The 20526-nt window shown below is 40.0% G+C and overlaps 1 protein-coding gene across 1 annotated transcript; it reads right to left on the bottom strand.

The window, feature by feature from the left end:
* Nucleotides 1-2354: 2354 nt before the first annotated feature.
* Nucleotides 2355-10679, bottom strand: LOC121711192. Its single transcript, XM_042094555.1, has 14 exons — nt 9666-10679; nt 9313-9498; nt 8986-9108; nt 8624-8762; nt 8395-8478; nt 5465-5496; nt 5087-5371; nt 4626-4782; nt 4095-4230; nt 3829-4005; nt 3630-3725; nt 2851-3488; nt 2618-2701; nt 2355-2488 (listed from the first exon to the last, which is right to left on the bottom strand). Exons 1-14 carry the CDS (start codon nt 9711-9713, stop codon nt 2355-2357), a joined length of 2319 nt encoding a protein of 772 aa, XP_041950489.1. The 5' UTR covers nt 9714-10679.
* Nucleotides 10680-20526: the final 9847 nt, after the last annotated feature.

Genomic DNA, 20526 nt, shown 5'->3' with positions numbered 1-20526 from the left:
TTTTTATCTTTTAACATTTGATTGTGATTTCATCCAATCCATATTAAGCACACAGAAGGGTGCAATATAGCTTATTATAGCTTAGATCACACCTACACACTGCAAGCATTCCAAAAATATATAATTTAGGCCACCTTCATACATCTATCCTTCTACAATACCCTAAAAAGTACCCGCGCTCAAAATAATGCGTCACTCTGAACCGTGATTTCATCCTGGCACATGGTTTTATTAAGCACACAGAAGGGTGCAATATAGCTTATTATAGCTTAGATCACACCTACACACTGCAAGCATTCCAAAAATATATAATTTAGGCCACCTTCATACATCTATCCTTCTACAATACCCTAAAAAGTACCCGCGCTCAAAATAATGCGTCACTCTGAACCGTGATTTCATCCTGGCACATGGTTTTATTAAGCACACAGAAGGGTGCAATATAGCTTATTATAGCTTAGATCACACCTACACACTGCAAGCATTCCAAAAATATATCATTTAGGCCACCTTCATACATCTATCCTTTTACAATACCCTAAAAAGTACCCGCGCTCAAAATAATGCGTTACTCTGAACCGTGATTTCATCCTGGCACATGGTTTTATTAAGCACACAGAAGGGTGCAATATAGCTTATTATAGCTTAGATCACACCTACACACTGCAAGCATTCCAAAAATATATCATTTAGGCCACCTTCATACATCTATCCTTCTACAATACCCTAAAAAGTACCCGCGCTCAAAATAATGCGTCACTCTGAACCGTGATTTCATCCTGGCACGTGGTTTTATTAAGCACACAGAAGGGTGCAATATAGCTTATTATAGCTTAGATCACACCTACACACTGCAAGCATTCCAAAAATATATAATTTAGGCCACCTTCATACATCTATCCTTCTACAATACCCTAAAAAGTACCCGCGCTCAAAATAATGCGTCACTCTGAACCGTGATTTCATCCTGGCACATGGTTTTGTTAAGCACACAGAAGGGTGCAATATAGCTTATTATAGCTTAAATCACACCTACACACTGCAAGCATTCCAGCTGCTGCTGGTGGTGGTGGTGATGGTGCTGGTGGTGCTGCTGCTGCTGGTGGTGGTGGTGGTGATGGTGCTGGTGGTGATGGTGCTGGTGGTGCTGCTGCTGCTGCTGGTGGTGATGGTGCTGGTGGTGCTGCTGCTGCTGGTGGTGGTGGTGGTGATGGTGCTGGTGGTGCTGCTGCTGCTGGTGGTGGTGCTGCTGCTGGTGGTGGTGCTGTAACCCAGCGTCCTTACCTCACAGGGTGTGTGTGTGTGTGTGGTGTGAGAGGCACTGTAACCCAGCGTCCTTACCTCACAGGGTGTGTGTGTGTGTGTGTGTGTGTGGTGTGAGAGGCACTGTAACCCAGCGTCCTTACCTCACAGGGTGTGTGTGTGTGTGTGGTGTGAGAGGCACTGTAACCCAGCGTCCTTACCTCACAGGGTGTGTGTGTGTGTGTGTGTGTGTGGTGTGAGAGGCACTGTAACCCAGCGTCCTTACCTCACAGGGTGTGTGTGTGTGTGTGGTGTGAGAGGCACTGTAACCCAGCGTCCTTACCTCACAGGGTGTGTGTGTGTGTGTGTGTGTGTGGTGTGAGAGGCACTGTAACCCAGCGTCCTTACCTCACAGGGTGTGTGTGTGTGTGTGTGTGTGTGGTGTGAGAGGCACTGTAACCCAGCGTCCTTACCTCACAGGGTGTGTGTGTGTGTGTGGTGTGAGAGGCACTGTAACCCAGCGTCCTTACCTCACAGGGTGTGTGTGTGTGTGTGTGTGTGTGGTGTGAGAGGCACTGTAACCCAACGTCCTTACCTCACAGGGTGTGTGTGTGTGTGTGTGTGTGGTGTGAGAGGCACTGTAACCCAGCGTCCTTACCTCACAGGGTGTGTGTGTGTGTGTGGTGTGAGAGGCACTGTAACCCAGCGTCCTTACCTCACAGGGTGTGTGTGTGTGTGTGTATGTGTGGTGTGAGAGGCACTGTAACCCAGCGTCCTTACCTCACAGGGTGTGTGTGTGTGTGGTGTGAGAGGCACTGTAACCCAGCGTCCTTACCTCATGTTATTTATAATTTTTCGAGACTTGTGCCATAAGAAGAGCCTCAGGTGGCCTATGAAATTGTCTCTGTTCATATAAGACAGTTGGCTTTTCAGTTTTTTCAGCAATGAATTGCTTTGTTCGGCCAACTGAGAATTTATATCCTGGTGCTGGGGGTAATCATCCAGCTGGTATCCAGCGTTGCAGCCTGTAATAACATTAAAAACAAAAAGGAATTATTTTATGTAGGTTACATAGTTTTAAAAATAGTGTATAGAATAGTGTGAGTGCTGTGTCATCCAATACCTGAATGATTCCTCCAATGGAGGCGATTAACCAAAAACCAGGTTTTATTAAAAAATTGGGGGTCCCTCCTAATGGCGTAAGTGTGGAGCTGACAGGCATTATCATAAATGACTACCTCCGGACCTACAATACAACAGAAGTGAAATGTGATTTTTTGATGAGAACAGTATTTCTGAACCTATAAAACCAACCAAAGCAAAAACAACAAATGACCTGGTAATGTCACACAAGAAAGGTATGCAGAATCCTTACATTTGGTGAATCTGCTCCGTAAAATGGAGAATGGCACGTTCACCGACTCCACCTGCTCCATGATGGAGAAGCCAAGACATACTCCTGTACAGAAACCACAGACACAATAGATAGACAGGTCACATGCCAAGTTTATGATGTTAATACAACATTGCTTATTACCATGTGTAAAGACAATGCTTTCACAAAGCAGATAGACAATCAGGACAAATGAAAATGAAAAATGAACGTACCATGTTTGCAGAACAGTGTGAATATGCCAGGAATTAGGCTTGGGTGCCTGCTCCCCACCTTCCTGCAGTCTGTCAAACGGCCCTGCTCCCTCTCGCCATCTGCATCAAATAAACCCCGGTCCCGGACAAGGGGGAGACAAGGGAAAAAATCTCCATCCCTCTCCATAGTTGTGAGAGGAGTGTCCAGGGCTGGCTTCATCAGAGCGCCCCTTGCCTTCTGGTGGAGCGCCCGGAAAATGGGCACAGCTACCTCGGGGAATGCTCCCTCCGCCCCAACCATTTGAAAGAACAAGGGGCACTCCTCAGCTAGGGTCTTTAGAAGTTGTGGGTGCCCCTCCACTCCCGTGTAGCCCATGGCTTCAAGGTCCTGAACCATAGCTTCCACCCGTTCACTAGGGTGGAGCAGAGCGCAGGCAGGGGAGTTCTTGGCCACCTCCTGGACTATGCGGCGACATGGTCCAACACAGGTCATCCCCACCTCCAAGCAGGCCTGGAGCAGAGGCAGCAAGAATGCAGAGTGCCGCTCTGCTAGGCCCTCCATTTCAATAGCCTCTGCAGGCGTCAGGCCGTCATCTACAAATTTGGTGAGCAGCTTGCGGAGGGGTGCACTGCTCACCAGCACCCTTTCAGGATGACTGGTGAATAAAGCAACGACAAAAATGTTACTCTACATGGAGAAGATAAATTAAAACCCATAAACTAAACATAAAAATATTGTAACACTGATTAACAGGTCATGAAGAGAATGGGTAATGACCAAACTCTTAAAGAATACTCATCTTCCAGAATTTGCCACTCGGGTACCATACTGCCCATCCCTTTTCAGGGCATATTTCTGCTGGTAGCCCAGGGATGTGCCATCCATGACCACAGCTCTGAGAAGACAAAATCTAATTTGTATATTGAGTTGTAAAGACCATGTAAGGTATAACCACTGTGTGTGTGTGTGTGTGTGTGTGTGTGTAAGATTGAACATACGTGTACTTGTCTTTGCAGACAGGGCATTTAAACCCGTCTGCAAAGTCTGCCGTCATCAGATCCATGAAGGACAGGACAGCATCTCGGAACTTCCTGTATGTTATTTGGATGCTCTCGGGAACTGCCCTGTCCAACATGTTGGTGTTGTACACTTCCAAGTAGTTGTACATTGTGGAGCTGGAGATGAAAGAGAGGTGTACCATAAGTGCTTTGAACATTGCTGGTCGGCATGTCCAGATAATGATTGCATGTAATGTCATACCAACCTTGAATTCAGGAAGTGGTAAAAATAGTCCCTAAGGACTTCATGGTGCACTACATATGTGCCCATGTTCAGGAGGAACTCGTCTCCCCCATCAAAATGCTGTTGGTGTCCACATGACTCACATGCCTGTTGATAAACTTTGTGAGAGGGAAGTAGTTTTAATAAGTAAAATAACAAGTGGTTCCCCCCAATGCAATATCAAATACCAAAGTGCCACTTCAAAAGACTACTGCCAAAGTTATTTCAGTTTTACTATTATTTTTACTATTATATTTGTTTTTTGCTTTCTCCCAGTATTTCCATGCACTTCACTGATCTATTATCTATCTGATCTATTATCCATAATATTTCTAGTAACATTACATGCCCTATTCATTGTGTAAACAAAAATGCAGTGGTCATAATGAGAGGCCATTTTGTATTGAATTTGGAGAAAACACCTTTTAATTGTGTTGAGGAACATGAATGCATGTGATGCATTTTCAGTGCAGCTGAAAATAAGATAAAAAGGAAATGATACTGCTATACATACGTATCGCTTTTGCCACCGTGGACTGACTGTAAATATACACGTCTTTAGGTGTGGCAGACATGGAATGGCCACAATCACACCTCCCAACATTGCTTTGGAGGAGTATCACCCCCTCTAAGTTCCTCTCCAGCATTACAAAAGAACGGCTGTAATGTATCTGTATTAAACATAATTAGATATGAATACAAGAAAAGGTAACATTTTCCTAGGTCAGTAGTTTCTTTTTTAAGAATTGATGCACTCCTGTGTGACATCAAAACGGCTGTAGTCATTAAGAAGTCTTAAGTTTGTTCATGCAACTTGTCATTCATCGACCTCTCTCGATACCTTTTGTGCACTCTGTATTTGTCTGACATGCCATTATAACTTTTATTTGAGTTTTTTTTACATTTATTTCATAGAGGTGACTCATTTCTTTTCTATATAAAGGTAAGTTTTCATTATGTCATTAATGCAGATACCCTCTTGTCGATGGGGAGGTCAAAGGGGATGGGCTTTGAGGACACTGCCAGCTTCCGGACATCCTGATAGGGCCCTCCTCCTCTCAGAGCTGCTCTCACGGCACTCCCCTCAGCACCTGTTGCTTTTAAACAGTCCTGCAGGACTCGCACATGGCCACATTGTGTGTTGCCTCTGTTGCACGTCTGGCACTTCATAGTGCCAGCATGTGCCTTTACTATACCATGCGCTTTGGTCTTAAGCACCACAAAGTGTGAAGGTGCAAAAGGGATCTGCAGAACCATTGACTGAATGGATTGTGGAAATCATAATAAAAAATAAGGTATACTTACAGATGATAATATAAGAGCTATTTGTTGTGTGTACAATTGACTTCCTACCTCATTGTAAAGAGAGCATGCATAATTGTGATCTGTAGACAAGGTAAAATTAGTGTTTTATTACCTTTCAAATATATTGACAACAAAAATAATAGTCATCTTCTTACTAGCCTGTTGGTATGGATGTTGTGTAGGCATTTAGACCAAACACACCAAGTTATAAAGATTTAAGTATGAGTAGGAATGTTTGAGGAAGTTTTGAAGTGAGGAGTTGTATTTGTTGTCAAAGCACATATTTCAATACTTCAATAATTACACTATTAATTTAGCAAAGCAACTGTTATTCACAGACTATTTTTTTCTTCAATGATGAAGTATACAAATAATCAGATCAATTGTTATATGTATTCTTGTCATATTTGTTGAACTAAATTGAAGTTCAGAGATAGAAGTGTGCATTCAGTAGAGACACTGTAAAGACACATACAAGTCTACCAAGCTCTGAATGGTTTATTTTATGCAAGTTCACTTGAAAACAGTAAACAATGTGAAAATAAACATAACATAACGAAGATCAACACCTGTGACAGTTTATTGGATGCAGTTAAGGTATTTAATCTGATTTCTGCACAAAACATTGTACAAAATTACCATTGTTTTGCTCTTAATGCGAAAAGATATTTTAAATGTATTTCAATTAATTTTCAATGTAATCATAAACATTTAAGTAATAAATTGTACTAAACATAATTGCTAGACAAATGCAACTAGTAGAAGGAAGAGAGACAGGAAATGATAGGGCAGCAGTAAACACAGGATAATGATGAAAGTTCCTCAGTGAATCTTTTCAAGGTCGACTTCAATGTTGTTCCATATGGAAATTTGGTATGCAGCAATAATACATTGTCGGAAAAAACACAGTACACAACACTGGCAGAGTGTGGCTTACAGTATCTTGGCTACATTTCACACGGTAAACTCTGAGAATTATATTGATGATTCTTTTTGGCATGCAGCAACATAGAATACGGTTACATAGAATACATCAACATACTGATGTACAACGTACATACTGACTGATCCATGATCCCTGACATAGTAAATATAGTCCAAATACCCTGACTTGAAAAACATTCCCATACAAAGAATTCTTACACTGCCATGCTTCTGTCTTCAAATTGTACTATGGCCTAAATTTGGTAGTGAGGCTTCACCTGACTTGATGTTAATCACCATTAGCCCCGAAAAAAAGAACATTCCCATAAAGTTTGCAATGCAAGTTGCAAGCAAGTGACATCTTCGCTGAAAACAAAAATGTTTGAGGCTATGGCCAGCTTAATCTTCTAACCTTAACTCCCTTGAAAATTGTAGGGGTGACATTGAAAATGCTGTAAATAAAGCAAAACCCCAAGAAAACCCACAGGAAAGTGGTATGAATATGGTTCATCTTGGGCTGAAACACTTGTTTACAAGTGCCAGAAGTTAGTTGGGCTACTTACTACACAGGTACGCAGCAGTTCTCAAAAACAATGGTTTAATACTGATTCAGTAATATAAAAGCCTCCATGCATTGGAAATGTGCAAATATGCTTTCCACCTTATATGCAGAGTGTGTGGCTCAGTGGTCTAAGGGGTTAGGCTGGCAATCGTAAGATGGCTGGTTCGAGTCGCAGATGATAAATTAAAAGTACTAATTAAAAAGGTATATATTGTGTGTGTGGGGGGATTTGGTGTGTGTGTGTGTGTGTGTGGAGGTTATGGGGTCAAAGGGGTGGGGGTCCTTCTAAAGTATATAAAGGAAGAAATTCATGATTATACATACACACAGAATAACAATCACACAGCAGTCCTCTGAACACCCTGGAAAACATCTTGGACACAAAAGCGAGGCGGTTAAGTCCTGAAATCTTGTTAATATTAGGACAGTATAAAGATAAAGGGAACTAAGAAGTCAAGCGTTTAGTTCCAACCCTACAGGAAAAAAAATCCTACTACCACCACCACCACCAACAACAACAACACCACCAACACCGACACCAACACCAACACCGACACCAACACCGAAACCAACAACAACAACAACAACACCAACACCAACAAACACTACCACAACAACAACATATGGAACTCGAACAGTGGCCATTCTGTATATCCAAGGTTGCTTAGTGAAGGACTAGGCCTGAAGAAAAGGAACGTTTCTTGTAAATACTTGAAATTGATGAATTAACATACACACAGACAAAGTCACAAACCCATTCTCTCACACACCCAAAACAGTCCTTTGAGAACTTGGAAACAGCCTGGAAAATATCTTGGACAAAGGGGACAGTAAAAAAGCAGCAAGTAGCAGTTAACATGATGTAAGTTGTATTTCAAGGAAGGAAGAACAAAACAAGAGTAAAGTGAAATTAATTGGAAATAATTGGTTGTAATTGGAATTACTTAGAATTATTTAAAATGACATGCATTTAGTTTAAATTAATAAGAATTATATCATGCATTTCTATTGTGTTACTTGCTTTGTTATTTTACTTAACTGTTAGAGAATATATCATGCGGGATGTGTGGGATAGACAAGGCTTAATGCAAACATAGTTGTGCCTATTGAGTAATGGCGTAATCATTTATTTTCTAATCTAAGCACCAGCAAAGCACCTATGAACTTTAAGCGATTCTATCAGTTATATTGTATATCAATACTTCTGAAGTAAGGCGTGATAGATTCAGTACAGCTTCATTTTTTTTAACTGAGGAGCAGTTACTGGAGTTGAATGAATTAGATTATAAATGGAATTGCATGCTCACCATTAAAAAGCAGTCTTATTTTTTCTCTGTCATAGTTAGTTATACTATATGAAGGGTGTATAAAATAACACATTAAATTTTGTAAAATTCTAAATAAACAAAGGAGCTTAGTATAAGATTTCTTGTATTCGAGTCTTAGAAAATTAGGCCAACAACTACACAATAAAAAATAACCAGTACATTACCATCTTCCTGATTCATAGGCACCTCGGGCACATTTAAATTGTGTAGGACTCGTGTCAGGGCCTTGACATGGATGCAGCTGGTCTCTAAATGAGTATCCAAAGACACATTTCAACAGCTGCTACACAATAGTACCATATTAATACATTAACAATCATATTATGAATTATAATGAATCCATCTAATTACTACAAATTACACTTAAATGTCAAACAGGATATAAATGAATACCATGAAAGGACTGCTCCAAGTGGTCAGAGAGAGCTTCCACAAGCCTCCCATGGTGGAAGTCGCAGGAGCATTTATAAATATAGGAGCTGCTCCCTTCAAACACAACAGCCTTCCTTTCCACGACCATCAATTTCTCGTTCTAGTTAAGAAAAGCATTAAGCAATCAATTATCACATTTTGCAGATTTGGAGGTGTTGAAAATGTTAAGATTGCAATGCAAAGGAGCACATCCAAATGAGTCAGTGTACATTTATTTAACAAAAAGAATATAGGTATTTTATGGAGATATAAAATACATATTATTAACTACGCTAAACAACAATATCAAAGTGGACATGAAAAAAATATGATTAACTATTTACATCCAAACACTTTGTCACCGTGTTGAAGTGGTTGAGGACAAATATGGTCCCACCACCAATCACCAACACTCGCTCGGTCTCCAGCAGTAAACATTGATAGAAATCAATGTCTGCGAATGGTACCTGTAAAACCATACACAGGAGTTTAAGTTGCATGTAGTTAATTTTATCTTATGAAGTAATCTTCATAATAGCAAAAGTGTATACTGTTAATACAACATCTAGTGTTTCCCCTTGGTGGGACGGGGTGGCGTGGGGAGTGTGTGTGTGTGTGTATTTGGACTAAATAAACTGTTGTTGCTTATTGAAATGTACTGTTTTCTTTACCACATTTTCCTCCTCAGGGTTTTCCTCAGGAAGCTCATCACCCCCTCCCTCCTCATCACTCCCTCCTGACACCCCATCCAGAGGATCACTCCCCTGGTGTGGATGAGTAGCTGAGGTGTGCCCGTGGTGTGCCTGTGGTGTGGCTGGTATAGAGCCCCCCTCCTGTTCTGACCTCTTTCTGTGATCCTTGTCATAAACAAGATCATTAAAATAATCAATTAAATTGTACATATCTATTATCTGAACAACAGACCATCACATCACCATAACGTATTGTACAAGGGATGTACTGATCCAGTATGTTCACCAATATTGTAACACATATTTCTGTAAATAGAATATAAGACACTTACAGATTGCTTGCGCTTTAGCTTTGGGAAGGCATTGAGGTTGTAGTACATAAAGTCACATCTACACAGGGTCAATACAAATAGCTGCGGGTAAATAGATATGGAGGAAGAGTTAAGGAGGAATTAAATTAATTTTCTTTCATTTGTTTTGATCACTTTGGTTTTGAAATGAAATGAAGCCACTGTATTGAAGAAACAGACAGGTGACCATACCAATCACATCTTACTCAGAAAGACAACAGATTTATGAATTACCTTCAGTATTCTCAGCCATACTTTGGGGTAGAAACACACACAAATACAGTGCATTAGTTATTGTGTGTACATGCCTTGATTTCAAATCTGTCATAATAACTTGACAATATTTTTTATACATTTCAATGAACCTACCTGGCAAAACGGTACAAAAACACAACGAGAGAGAGAGAGAGAGAGAGAGAGAGAAAGTAGCTCTTAAAAGAGCTGTTTTTGCTTCTTTCTTTCTGTGTGTGTGTGTGGAGGGGATTGGTGGAATGTGTGTGCAAAGTGTTGTATAAAGATGACGCTAGGCAGTGATCAATCAGGCAAATCTGGAGGGGGGGGAAGCAACATTTAAAGAATCAATGTAAAAATGCATGTAAAAGTTAACCAAGACTGCGTAATAACTCGATAAACCGACAAAAATGTTCAGTCCCCCGGATCCCAGACAATGCAAGCTTCATTGTAGTCTGCTGAAGAACTTTAAAACAAGACCTCGTTGCTGTCAAACTATTCGTTTTATGACTGACATAAACATGCAACCTTAAGAGTGCACTGTGTTTACACAACGGAAAATGAGTACTTGCCGGTCAATGTGGTATTTTCTCTTAATATTACAGTTTCTAAATTGCAATGACAAAAGACTGCGACTTACCTCGGCGATTAAAAGGCGCGCAATAAATTACGTAGCCGTAGATTGCGATTCCTTGACCTATCACATTGCATTCCACACACACGTAGGCACGTAAAATCCACGTTGCTTCCGTGTTCTGAGTGTGGTTGTGGCAAGGGGGCAGGCGAATTCCCGGAAGTAGAAGAATCGACGTAGGCTGGAGGGACCACCTCTCTGCTAACTCCCATAGAAGTCCATTCATTCTAGGATTTTTTTGAAATACCATAACTTCATATAACATATATCCTGTGCTGATATTGTAGCTTTTGTGTAATCAACATAAACACTACAAAGGCAAAACAGACTCCACTACCTCGTCCGTAACGTTGGTTACCCGTAAGAAGAATGGTTAGCTTGTTCGGTTGGAGGGAAGCTAGCTTTGACGTAATCTCTCTTTCGCGCCGTAGGGAGATCACCGTATTGTTTGGATAAGAAGCTCAGTCCACCTTACTGTCTATGACGGTAACTCGTAAGCAAAACCTAGCATACACGACCGTATGTTAAGGTAAAGCCAGAGACGGTTGATAAAGAATAATAATGTATATTAAGGATCTTTGGTAAAGCATTACACAGAGGCAACCTAATTAAAAAAAAAACGGCAGTAATAATTTCAGAGGTTTTCGATGGATTGACCGTAGGTCGGAAAAGTGGAAAGAAAATAGCTTCAAGGCTATAACTTTTTTGTTTTGTTTTAGCATGACTGTTTTTGAAGATGATCATGTATGGTAGCTTCAACATTAACACGACTTGGTGAGGATGCTATTAATAATAATACATAAATAAATGTTTAACTTTGATTACTTTGAAGGCGAAGGAAATGTGAGAAAGAATTTCTGTGTATCTATCACATGAGTTACAAGATTCAGTTCTATGGCTATCGTCACGAAGTTAAGTGTGAGGCTGCGCAGTACTGGGGGGACCAACTGAAAAATCGTTCTATTTGACTCAGTGCCCTCCCATTGAAAACGACGGAGTCTGTTCGTCCATTTCTTTTACTGTCTATGGGTTGTCTATTATCATCCTCACCAAGTCGTGTTAATGTTGAAGCTACCATACATGATCATCTTCAAAAACAGTCATGCTAAAACAAAACAAAAAAGTTATAGCCTTGAAGCTATTTTCTTTCCACTTTTCCGACCTACGGTCAATCCATCGAAAACCTCTGAAATGATTACTGCCGTTTTTTTTTTTTTTTTTTTTAAATTCGGTTGCCTCTGTGTAATGCTTTACCTTAACATACGGTCGTGTATGCTAGGTTTTGCTTACGAGTTACCGTCATAGACAGTAAGGTGGACTGAGCTTCTTATCCAAACAATACGGTGATCTCCCTACGGTGCGAAAGAGAGATTACGTCAAAGCTAGCTTCCCTCCAACCGAACAAGCTAACCATTCTTCTTACGGGTAACCAACGTTACGGACGATGTAGTGGAGTCTGTTTTGCCTTTGTAGTGTTTATGTTGATTACACAAAAGCTACAATATCAGCACAGGATATATGTGATATGAAGTTATGGTATTTCAAAAAAATCCTAGAATGAATGGACTTCTATGGGAGTTAGCAGAGAGGTGGTCCCTCCAGCCTACGTCGATTCTTCTACTTCCGGGAATTCGCCTGCCCCCTTGGTTTAACCATAGACAGTAAAAGAAATGGACGAACAGACTCCGTCGTTTTCAATGGGAGGGCACTGAGTCAAATAGAACGATTTTTCAGTTGGTCCCCCCAGTACTGCGCAGCCTCACACTTAACTTCGTGACGTTAGCCATAGAACTGAATCTTGTAACTCATATGATAGATACACAGAAATTCTTCTCACATTTCCTTCGCCTTCAAAGTCATCAAAGTTAAACATTTATTTATGTATTATTATTAATATCATCCTCACCAAGTCGTGTTAATGTTGAAGCTACCATACATGATCATCTTCAAAAACAGTCATGCTAAAACAAAACAAAAAAGTTATAGCCTTGAAGCTATTTTCTTTCCACTTTTCCGACCTACGGTCAATCCATCGAAAACCTCTGAAATGATTACTGCCGTTTTTTTTTTTTTTTTAAATTAGGTTTACTTTTTAATTATTATTAGGTTGCCTCTGTGTAATGCTTTACCTTAACATACGGTCGTGTATGCTAGGTTTTGCTTACGAGTTACCGTCATAGACAGTAAGGTGGACTGAGCTTCTTATCCAAACAATACGGTGATCTCCCTACGGCGCGAAAGAGAGATTACGTCAAAGCTAGCTTCCCTCCAACCGAACAAGCTAACCATTCTTCTTACGGGTAACCAACGTTACGGACGAGGTAGTGGAGTCTGTTTTGCCTTTGTAGTGTTTATGTTGATTACACAAAAGCTACAATATCAGCACAGGATATATGTTATATGAAGTTATGGTATTTCAAAAAAATCCTAGAATGAATGGACTTCTATGGGAGTTAGCAGAGAGGTGGTCCCTCCAGCCTACGTCGATTCTTCTACTTCCGGGAATTCGCCTGCCCCCTTGGTTGTGGCCCAGTAACCAGGACTGCGTTATACCAAAGATTGTTAAGGCGGAGCAAGATACTTCGTCGTAGTTCATGTCTATGGGCGCGAAATGGGGATCGAATCCTGTCTGCATAAAGAGGCGTGTCGATGACGTATTGACGAGCGTAAGTTGCAACCGGCCAACAGCAGCGGCAGAAATAACCGGCGCACACCTGATATAAGGTTGATTTTCTCCAGACTGGATTGCTCAAAAATGCTAAAAATGTACCTGAAATGTTCAGAAGGGTTTGAGGATCATGAAAATGTGCCCGAAATTCACATTCCTAACTCTATAGAACCAAGACCTTAGCATATGTGGTGAAATTCTGAGCTATGCCCATAGACTTCAATGGAGCAGTCGCTGCCTCTGCTCTGCATAAAGGGGGATTTTGACCCCCCCCCTCGTGCGATCCGGGTTCCCGGAAGTGGCTCCTGATGAAATATCTTGCTCCGCCTTAACAATCTTTGGTTATACCTCCGAATCGACGCGCATATTTTGCGTCGACGTCGTCGATTACGTCGACGCGTTGTCCTAGCCCTAGTTCACTTTTTTTTCTCTAAAATTAACAACTTGTGTTTTTTCGCTATTAATAGTAAGACGCCATTTACTACACCATGAACTCATAATATTCAGCATATTTTGTAAATTCACTTCTTCTTCAGCTATCAAAACATTGTCATCTGCATAAAGCAGAATACTTAAATTCATGTCCTCAATTGGCACACCAAGATTACCCTGTTTAATTTCTTGAGCTAAATCATTTATATAAAAAGCAAATAAGGAAGGGGAGAGTAAGTCTCCCTGCTTCACCCCAAAAGGCGTTGGGAACCAATCCGTTTTTAAATTATTTATTTGTACACAAGCAATGGGGTCTCTATAAAGGGCTTTTATAGCATTATAGAATTTTCCATAGATACCAGATGGGGAGACCGGGGACAGTTGCAACAGGGGATGGTTGCAACATGTCAATTTTCTCCAATCAGAAACAAGGTAGAGTGATGACACTCACACTGCATATGCTCAGTTGGATGCCCCCCCCTAGCAGAGAAAAAGCAAGGAGATTTCTGAACTGCTCCAGGATTTATTGTAAAAAAAATGTTTTTTAGGTATGAAAGTATTTATTTTCTTGAGCTTTGTTTCTGTTAAACTGCTGTCACTGTTTTTGTGATTCAGCTCAAACTTATATGATTTAAATGAGTGATATGTTAACTTTAAGCTACTATGGTTAGCATGTGTCAAGGTCCCCTTGTTTAGCTAGCACATGAGGTTTTATCATGGCTGACAAGAAAGGGGACAGTTGCAACAACTGTTGCAACTGTCCCCATACAGTCCCGTACAATGCATACATATGATAATATAAAATATATATTTTTAAAAACATGTTTTACATGACAATAGTCTAAATAAAAGTGAATTGCCTCCCAAATTGTTCCATTCTTCCTATGTCACTAAAGTCCTACTGTATTTTATATCAATTTTAATATTTGATATCTGCACATAAGGCCTACTCATCTAGACAAATCTATAATTGTCATCTAATCAAAGCTGGTGAATAAATAACACTGTAATATTATTATAACTTACATAACTTGTATTTACATACAAAAATAATCATTTTGCTGCACTGACATATATTGTAATATATTGTATTTTTAACATGTTGCAACCATCCCCAAACAATGTTGCAACTGTCCCCGGGCCCGGGGTCAGTTGCAAGATCTGACTCCTTACATTCAAATACAAATTGTGAAAAATGTAGATTCTGTAATTATCTTTAAATGGTTTAGACTATTAACAGACATATGTAAGTGTATTGTATAAAAAATTGGTTTGTCTAATCCAAACTGTCTCTGAATAACAGAGCCAAATGCAAAAAGTGTTGTAACTGTCTCCCCTAATTTAAACAGCAAAAGGTCTCGGTTAACACAATCAAACGCCTTTTTGAAGTCAACAAAGCAGGCAAAAGTACTTTTACCCTTGTCCAAACGAGCTCTCACCACAGAGGACAACACATAAATATGATCAATACAGGCCCTGTTTTTTCTAAAACCATTCTGTTCATCTACCAACCCTCCATAAACCTCCAAAAAAGTATTAAGTCTGTTGTTAAGGACTCCTGAGTAAATTTTATAAACTGTGCTGATCAAACTAATCCCTCTATAATTCAACGGGACTCTAGGGTCATCTTTTATAGATTTCGGGATGGGTTTGATTATTGATCTATTCCACTCAGATGGGATAATACCATTTTGAAAACATATGTGACACAAACAATGTAGGACATTACACAAGTTAGGGTTCTTCAGCACCTCATTAGGGAGATCTTCAATGCCCACAGCTTTATTCTTCTTGGCTTTATCTAGCACTTTAAGTACCTCATCTAATGTAATATCACTGTTCAGTATATCATTTTGATAGTATACAGTATTCATCCCATTTTCCAGCTCAAGTTTTACTTTACAAGTTACTTCTAAGAAATTATCATCAAATAAAGTGGAACTACTATAAGCATATAATTCACTGTCATCTTTTTCCCACTTTTTAAATATTTGACCAGATTCACAAGAAGAACCTCCACTTTCCAATAGAACCTCCATGGGTATTGATGTTTTCTTTTTTGGGCCTAACTTATGTATTTCCCTCCAGAATTGCTGAAGGTTACCAGTTTGTAACTGTTCTAATTTGAGGGCTTGGCCTCTTTTAAACCTTCTTTTGAAGAACCTGAGCTTTCTATCAAAATTAGCCTGGCATTGTATGAATTCATTATGCAAGGCCCTCCTCTTCCAAGGTTCCCCAGGACCACATTTAAGGAATATTCTCTCTGCAGAACGCAACTTCAACCATAACTCATTTAATTCATTATTCCAATAAGGTTGTTTAGCTCTGTAATATTTCTTTGTAGAACCCATTTTTTTTATAGGACAATATTTCTCCATCTCAGCATGTAAAACGTTACAGAGATTAGTATAACATTGGTCCATCTTTTCCTGATTTTCCTGTACAATCTGTAATTGGCCTATTACCTCCAGTAAAGCGCTGCAACACCTCTCTGAAGACAGAAAATCAACAGGGTAATTCCTGTCTCGTCTTTTTACATACTGTAAACAGTCAACATTATTCTGAGTATTAACTACCTCCCCCACTTGAAAACGTAAACAAAGAACTGAATGGTCAGGGAGTCTGCTGCTTACCAATCAAATTAAAACCTTCTGGACCAACCCTGTCAATAAGTTCAGAAGGGGAATAAACATTAAATCCAAGACATGTTTTCAAATCAACATGAGGTGCCACTATGTAATCAACAACAGCTTTGCCCCTTACAGAAATGGAAGTAAAGTTGTCATTTTCAGGATTTAACCTCCCGTTAAGTATACAACATTTAGAGTCCTTCAAAAATTCCATAAAGGTATGACCATGCTTATTTACATTTGTGTCCAGAGCTATTCGGGGAGAGATGTCATCTCCTTCCACATAGTCCTTAAGCGCCCCGATTCGGCTATTGACATCACCACCATAGACTGTATATATATATACAGTCTATGATCACCACAGATATAAATTGAATCCACTTTGTCGGTAACAATAGCAGTGGTCCCCAAACTACGGCCCGCCACCTCATTTTGGGTGGCCCCCCAATACATGTCCGTAGTATATAGCATCCGGCCCGCACAACATCGTCAAACTAAAACCTCCGCAATTTCCCCCATTTATTCTCTATGGCGAGTCAAACAGTACACATGTAATACTCTTTTTGTCCACCGGTGGTTGTTTTGGAGCTGTTTTGCGTTTGCCATCGAAAACGGAATCAAAGTCAAAGTCAAAGTCAAAGTCAGCTTTATTGTCAATTTCTTCACATGTTCCAGACATACAAAGAGATCGAAATTACGTTTCTCACTATCCCACGGTGAAGACAAGACATATTTTGCCAATTTAGGTCCACAGACAAACATAACATTCAAGTAAACAAAAAAGTAAGTAAATAAGTAAATAAGAGGGCACATATAATAATGAAAAAATAAGAGCAGCAAAATTTGGTTGAAATTGTGCATAGACAGTCAATAAAATACTAGTGCAAAGTCAGGCCAATAAAAGGCTTGGGTAGTTCTGTTTGACCTAAGTAAGAAAGAAAGTGGCATAGTGGTGCAAGTTATGTAAGAGCAGCAGAAGTGTTGTGTTTTCAGGACAACAACACCAAGTTGTAAAGTGTACAAGTGTACAAGTGTGCAAGTGTGCAAGTGGAGTAGTGCAGGCGGCCATTTTGGGTCCAATGTCCAGGATGTTATGTAGCTGAGGGTGGAGGGGGGAGAGGAGGGAGAGAGTTCAGCATCCTTACAGCTTGGTGTATGAAGCTGTTGGTGAGTCTGGTAGTGCGGGAGCGCAGGCTTCTGTACCTCTTCCCAGAGGGCAGTAGATCAAACAGATTGTGAGCGGGGTGACTTGCATCACTCACAATTTTGGTCACCTTGCGGGTGAGGTGGGTGGTGTAAATGTCCTTCAGGGAGGGGAGTGAAGCACCAATAATCCTTCCAGCTGTGTTCACTATGCGCTGCAGGGCTTTCCTGTTGTATTCAGTGCAGCTTCCGCCCCACACAGCGATACAGGAATAAAATGTAGGCTACCTGCAAACAATGTGAGAGGCCTATGCTGACTGCATCAGTGCTCAAAGTATTTTAAAAGTTTATCAATTAATTGTTAATAACTAACTAACTTCTATTCAAGTCATATTTCTGGGACTTTCTGGGATAATTATTTCTATTTTTTATTCACTCGTTCAAATGTTCATACAAAGAGTTCACAAAGTTCTCATCAGGTGACTGAAAGTTAGAATGGTGGTCATTTACCACTTCAGACATCTAGTCAGTATATATATCTATGTATTTTACCTACCTCCTAGCTATAATTTACAAGATTAACGTAGCCTACCTGCAGTAAAAACCAAGCATGTCCGATAAACATTCTCAGATTTATTTCGGCTTCAAGAAGCAATGGGAATTACATTTCATGTGGAAATCATCCTACCCTTATTAGATGTTCTCTGCGGTAAACTACAGTGTTGTCCTTGTCTTTCCAACCCACTTTAGATTAACTTCCCAACAAAATTACGTCTCACTGCAACGATGCGCCATCTGGTGGACAAACGACTACTTATCGGCAATACTGGAAATGCAGCCAATTGATGATGAATATTTGGTTTTCCTTTAATCCTACTGAATTTGTAATTATGTATCGGCCGTTCCAATTGCCGATACCGATATAATGTGCGTGCCTGTGTGTGCGTGTGTATATGTGTGCACTACCATCTACAGGCCAATGAGTGTACAGTCACTCATTTTTTTAGACCCCCCCCATGAATGAAATTCTACAAAACTTGGCATACCCCCAGAGAATGTCAGGTTAATCATACACATAAAATTTGGTGCAGTTCTGAACATCTTAACTGAAGAGAGGGGCGATTAAAGCAGAATGATATTGCATTTTCATTTTTTACCGGGGGGGAGGGGGGTGCTAATCACAAATGAGTGATTATGGGCTACAGTAGGTTGATGTGGGCCCTTGAGACCAACATACCATAAACATTTTCTTATTCTCGGTGCCACGGTTCAGATAGTTATTTAGGAAAAACCACATTTTTTGGGTTTCGGGGCGGCCCAGAGCAGAGGGGGCGGGTGGCCCCCGGGGACCAAACAGAAATTTTCCATAAAAGTCTAGTGGGGCTATATACCCACCAAATTTCATGTGCCCCGGTGTTTCGGTGTCCCGGGTATCGTTGACCAAAATTTCAGGAAGTAGATGACGAAAAAAAAAAAAGAATAAAAAAACTTTGACAATCCCTATATGAGCGCTTCGCTAACGGCGGCCATAATAAGTAGAGTTATAAAGAATTACAGTACACTCCAGAATTATTGCCACCTTTGGTAAAGTTGACTAAATGATGAGAAAACCTTGAAGGGAAGCAAATTTCTTAAAGAAGAAATCTCATAAAGAAGTAAATATTTTAACAAAATATTAACAAAAACACTTCGCCCATAATTATTTGGCATGCCTGCTTTTAATACCACAGCTCGTAATATTCTCATATGACATCCGATAAAGTTGGAAAATACGAACCATGGGATTTAAGATTTTACAAAATCTTCCTTGTCCAGATTCTTAGGTCCACTGTTAGGCAAGGTATAATTTAATTCACATGACCTTAAAATCTTGCAGGAGCCTACGTCTTCATTTATTTCATGCAGAAATGGTGCTTTCAGGCCATATGGGAATATCAGGGGCCTACCCTGTGATTACGTTGTTTCCCACTGTGAGTGTTCATGTGCTTTACCGTCAGAATGTGTGAAAAACATGAATGCTATAATAAAGGTTAGAACATACACTCACTAATCTAACTAGGTTAACTACTATTAACTAACTATTTGCTTAACAAGTGTGGTGTAAGATGCTTATGAAAGGATTTGCAGCTTTCAAGTGACAAAACAGCAAATTCCCAAGTTCACATTAAAATTCTTGGACATGCAAGTCCACATGGACTACAAATGAACTACAATGTGTCAACCAAAGTGACAAAAAGCCCACAATTGGACAACTCTATCAACAATAGGCTCATTCGACTTCATGCAGTGCTGCACAGATCTGATTTGATGTGATACATGCTGGGTTGAACGCAATGCATACTGGTTAGAAATGCTGTTCGACTTCATCCTGCTGGACAGGAACTTACCATGGTGTGTCACCATGTCACGCCCTTAAATTATCTGATAGGGCAGTTTGGAAGGAAACTCCCTATGTCAAAGATTACAAGTTTCTCATGCTGCTTCCTTATGTTGGAATGTGTGAAAATTAACAAAAAATTAATGATTTCTGCAACAGTGGTACTGAAAACTTCTTGAAATGCTGTTATTTTATGCTGTTGGTTAAATAGATGACACATATATAGCCTAAAGAAAACACAATACTGAATGTATGTGCTACAATGCAGGCCTGTTAAATGTATGATAAAAATGGTTTAATAAAACTACACCATAGGAATTTATTTTGTCAGTCATGTTCATTTAATGAATAAGAAGTCGACTGTTTTTATTGCGAAAAAACTAATGCGCAACTGGAATAGTATATTTTGGAAAGGTCAAATGCTTTTTGGACTAAACTTACATATGGTTCACCAGTTAATGTTTGTGTGGGAGCTTGAGCATAGTCCGCATGCAAAAGAAACCCACTTTTGATTACTGTTAAAGACTGCATTCGGTACACATCTGTAATGAACCTACTGTAACATCCTGTACCTAAATGGTTCGGTATGAATGTGTAGGTTTACACCCCTAGTGATTGAATATAGGCCAGTTAGATCCACACACACACAACAGAGCAGGCTACAGACTGCCATCTTAGTGCTGTGCTTCTCTCATGCCTGTTAGCCCACAATCTTGGCACCCTTGCCA

Source organism: Alosa sapidissima, chromosome 6 (assembly GCF_018492685.1).
Source record: "Alosa sapidissima isolate fAloSap1 chromosome 6, fAloSap1.pri, whole genome shotgun sequence".
Classification (NCBI taxonomy): domain Eukaryota; kingdom Metazoa; phylum Chordata; class Actinopteri; order Clupeiformes; family Clupeidae; genus Alosa; species Alosa sapidissima.
This window is presented reverse-complemented; position numbering and strand designations above follow the sequence as displayed.

What these genes read in the sequence shown, in the direction of transcription:
- LOC121711192 (XM_042094555.1), bottom strand. Translation starts at nt 9,713, where the DNA reads ATGTACTACAACCTCAATGCCTTCCCAAAGCTAAAGCGCAAGCAATCT. An exon ending in CGGTGACAAAGTGTTTGGAT is followed by an intron (nt 8,763 to 8,985) that starts GTAAATAGTTAA and finishes TTTCTTAACTAG; the next exon opens with AACGAGAAATTGATGGTCGT. An exon ending in CGAGTGGCAAATTCTGGAAG is followed by an intron (nt 3,489 to 3,629) that starts ATGAGTATTCTT and finishes TGCTTTATTCAC; the next exon opens with CAGTCATCCTGAAAGGGTGC.